This window comes from Thunnus albacares, chromosome 24 (genome assembly GCF_914725855.1).
Source record: "Thunnus albacares chromosome 24, fThuAlb1.1, whole genome shotgun sequence".
Taxonomy (NCBI): Eukaryota; Metazoa; Chordata; class Actinopteri; order Scombriformes; family Scombridae; genus Thunnus; species Thunnus albacares.
The window spans coordinates 883,128-886,912 of NC_058129.1; the positions used below are offsets into that span (position 1 = coordinate 883,128).

General features: G+C 42.1%; 1 protein-coding gene across 1 annotated transcript; it reads left to right on the top strand.

Moving 5' to 3' along the window:
* Positions 1-497: 497 nt before the first annotated feature.
* On the top strand, positions 498-2,947 carry cryaa (crystallin, alpha A). Its single transcript, XM_044344264.1, has 3 exons — positions 498-934; positions 1,407-1,529; positions 2,093-2,947. Exons 1-3 carry the CDS (start codon positions 737-739, stop codon positions 2,300-2,302), a joined length of 531 nt encoding a protein of 176 aa, XP_044200199.1. The 5' UTR covers positions 498-736; the 3' UTR covers positions 2,303-2,947.
* Positions 2,948-3,785: the final 838 nt, after the last annotated feature.

The following is a 3,785-nucleotide window of genomic DNA, read 5'->3' on the forward strand; positions in this document are numbered from 1 at the left end:
CATGATTTCAATTCAAAACCATCGATGGCAATTTTTCAGATGCTGCAATTCTTTTGATTTGAGTGATCTGTATTAATAAAATATCGGTAATATGTTTGCACCTCAAAGCATGTGTTCTCAATTCTGTTGTTGCTCCATTGACCCTTGTCCTCCCCTGGGCAGCAGCGTCTCTAAATCTGCCCTTCGTCCAGGCACAGAAGCAGAACAATACAGCAGCATTATGTCACAGACTGTCTAACTGAATAGATATGTGTGTATGTTTGATGCATTATCACACAGGTATCCCTCTGTGTCTGTAGTTCGCTTCCTGACCTTATTGTCTCTGTCATGCCCTCCTCCTCATCCAGCAGGGTTTGTTTTGGCAGCCCTGGGTGTCTGATGTGTGGGTGGCACTGAGTTGCACCAGGGTCTGGACCCGTCTGGCGGCGAATGGGTGCCCCCCCATCCTCAACCCAGATTCTGCTGACGGGGCCCAACCCACCATGAGATAATGCCATTCCAGAGGGATCGTGGCTAAAGCCTCTCTTTCTGGCTCTCAGGTATATAAAGAGGAGGCAGCTGTGGAGCAGAGTACAATCGCTCTGGAAACATTATTCACTCACTGCCTTGCATCATCAGTCTGTTCTCTCTATCTCGCCTAACCTTCCTCTCCACCTGCTGGACTCTGAGCTGAGCAGGTACATCTGCCAACCTGAGCCAAGCCAAGCTGTGCTAGACCAAACTTTCTCCAGTCACTATGGATATTGCCATCCAGCACCCCTGGTTCAGACGCGCCCTGGGCTCTGTCTACCCTGCCCGACTCTTCGACCAGTTTTTTGGAGAGGGCATGTTTGACTACGACCTCTTCCCCTACACCACCTCCACCATCAGCCCCTATTACAGACAGTCGCTCTTCCGCAACTTTTTGGACTCTTCCAACTCTGGCATGTCGGAGGTAACAAGACCAGATACAAGCTGCTTCATATTAGGAAGCACAGCATGACTCTGACTGCATTAGTACTTTGGATAAATATGTAGACAACTTATATGTTCATTGGAGAAAAGGTTTTAACTTTTTCACTTAATTTCATTAAAGTAAAGTGAAGTTAAGTTTAGACAGAGAAAGACTGTTCATCTCTCAGGACAAACAAGAAAGTCTTTAGTTATGTTAAAAGGATGTCAATGCTCATCGTAACTGTTCATAGCATTGCATTTTGTACTTGCCTACAAAGATTACATGTCTTTGTACTTTTATGTGATCATTTTTGTGAGTCCTGAGTTTGGTTGCTCTACCTCAACATATAACATCTGATGTGCTTGACATAATCTAAAGTGAAGAAATTGCATTTTCAAAAGTTCATGGAAATCTATATTTTGACAGTGTTGTGATATAATGGACCCTCTCTGTGTTTGTGTGTATCCCTCAGGTGAGGTCTGACAGGGATAAGTTTGCCGTCTTCCTGGACGTCAAGCACTTCTCTCCTGATGAGCTCAGTGTGAAGATCACTGATGACTATGTGGAGATCCAGGGCAAGCATGGAGAGAGACAGGTGAGTCTCACACCCGACTCACACACACACACATAAATAAAGTTAGTATGTGTGTATTTAATAAGGCATGGGGATAATTTACACAGCAGACAGGGTATCTATATTTTGATTCACTAACCTTGATGCTAAAACAACTAAAATTAGGATGTTGTAGACTCAGCTATAACAACTTCAGTGTGTCTAACTCATATTTCAGAAGCTATTCGAGCTGACTGGTAGACCTTTTCTGGGAGGTCAACACTGTTCTTTGGTGTAACTGCACAGTCACAACAAAATTATTAACATCACAAGATGTAAATGGTGTAAATGATGACAATAAAATGTCTTGGTGTCGACAAGGTCAGATCTTTACCTTCATGGACTAAATCATTTTATTTTGTATTGCGAGTGGGAACAAGAGATAGAGTAGGGAAAGCTACAACAAATCAGCAAGAGTATCTTGAAGACAAGTTTGATGGGTGTTTTGTTTCTGATGTAAAACTTAAATGACAGAATTTCCTTCTTGGAGTGAACTGTTCCTTTAATCAATATGCCATCATGGCTTTAACCCTGCTGTTTTTCAGGATGACCATGGTTTCATCTCTCGTGAGTTTCATCGCCGCTACCGCCTCCCCTCCAATGTTGACCAATCATCAATCACCTGCTCCCTGTCAGCTGATGGTCTGCTGACTCTGATTGGGCCAAAGGTCTCTGGGGGAAGTGATTCCAGCCGCAGTGAGCGCAGCATCCCTGTCACCCGTGACGACAAGCCCAACGCTGCTGCGTCCTCCTAGAGGCTACGTGGTGGGTGTTGGAAGGGCCCTGCCCACCTACAATCGACCAACTGGGATGGATGACTACAGAATCTCTATCCTGCTCTTCTTCCCCCTTTCCCTTAGAGGATATCTGTGTCCTCGCTTCACTTTCTCCTCTGTAGATTATTCTTAGTACACTCTTACAGTATTACTAGTATCATTGTTTTGAGTTTAACAAAAATCTCCCCATGAGGATGGTTAAGTAAGGGGCGGCTGGAGTTTTTCAGGAAAAAACTCATCTAAGGACGAGACATTCACATGACGTGACTCTTCATCCTGCTGATCGTTGTTGGTCTGTTTCAGAGCGAGCCCTCTGACAGTGCTGATGGTTGGGCTTGGAGGTAATTGTCACACGTCTTGTCCCAGATTTTCCATCAGTAAAGTTCTCTGAGCCCCTGGCTGCTTCCATTCTTGTGCGGACTCTTTGAACCCTCTCCTCTCTTGTCTTGAATATATCCTGTCTAATGTAGGCCTTGTTCAATGGATACCTGCTCATTACTGAGAAGTCCATACTAAAGAATTACATAATAAAGCTGTACAATTAACAAAAGGCAACTTCCTTGTGTATTTATTCTTTACTCTTCATAATAATCAATGTGGTGCTAAATGCTAAATATGACATTAGTGCAAGTAATCTGAGTAACTATTAGAGTGTTTCTGAACCTTTTGTGGTGCATTGTGAACATGCTGCCCCTTAGGCAACATATATAGAGTTCCAATCTTTAAGATTTTCATGAAATCAAACCCTGTTTTTGATATATATTTGAATATCTAGGGTTGGCATTTTTTCCAGCAATAGCCATTAAATGTTCTTACATTCAGTAATTATGTCTCTATAATGCAGTTTTTATCGTTAGTGGTGGAGTTTGCCATTTCCGTGCTGGATTGAAATGAACTAAAAATGAGGGATTCACAGCAAACGATGCAGCATGTAATCCAGCTAAACTCTTTGTAATGTCACTGACATCACTGTTTACTGTTCAGTTCCCTACTTCTGAGTCAGAGAGAGTATTGAGTTACTGCTGCTACTTAAGTTAATACTAACCCAACATTTACTACTGCTTCTAGTTCACATCAAAAGACTTCAACAGCCAAAAATGAGGGGGCTTTCATTGTGAAGCAGTTAATACGTCTAAAACAAGACATTGGCATTTTTGCTATTTATCGCCAACCCCTCAACAATGCAACCAATCAAACTAAAAAAAAAAAAAAGGTTTGTGGTTTCAATTATTATTGACCGACTTTTTTATTTAAAAAAATGTGAGTTTCTTTGGCTGCTCTGTAAACAGATACACCAGCAGCTCATCTGTTGTATTTGTGACAAAATAGCTGCAAAACAGCTCCCAAATTCTGGGACCTGTAGTATTAAATTGCACCTATAGTTAACACCACTAACCACAAGTGTCACCAAATCAACCAGGAATTAAATCTAAGGGTTAGAACTTTAAAGGTATCTCCTATC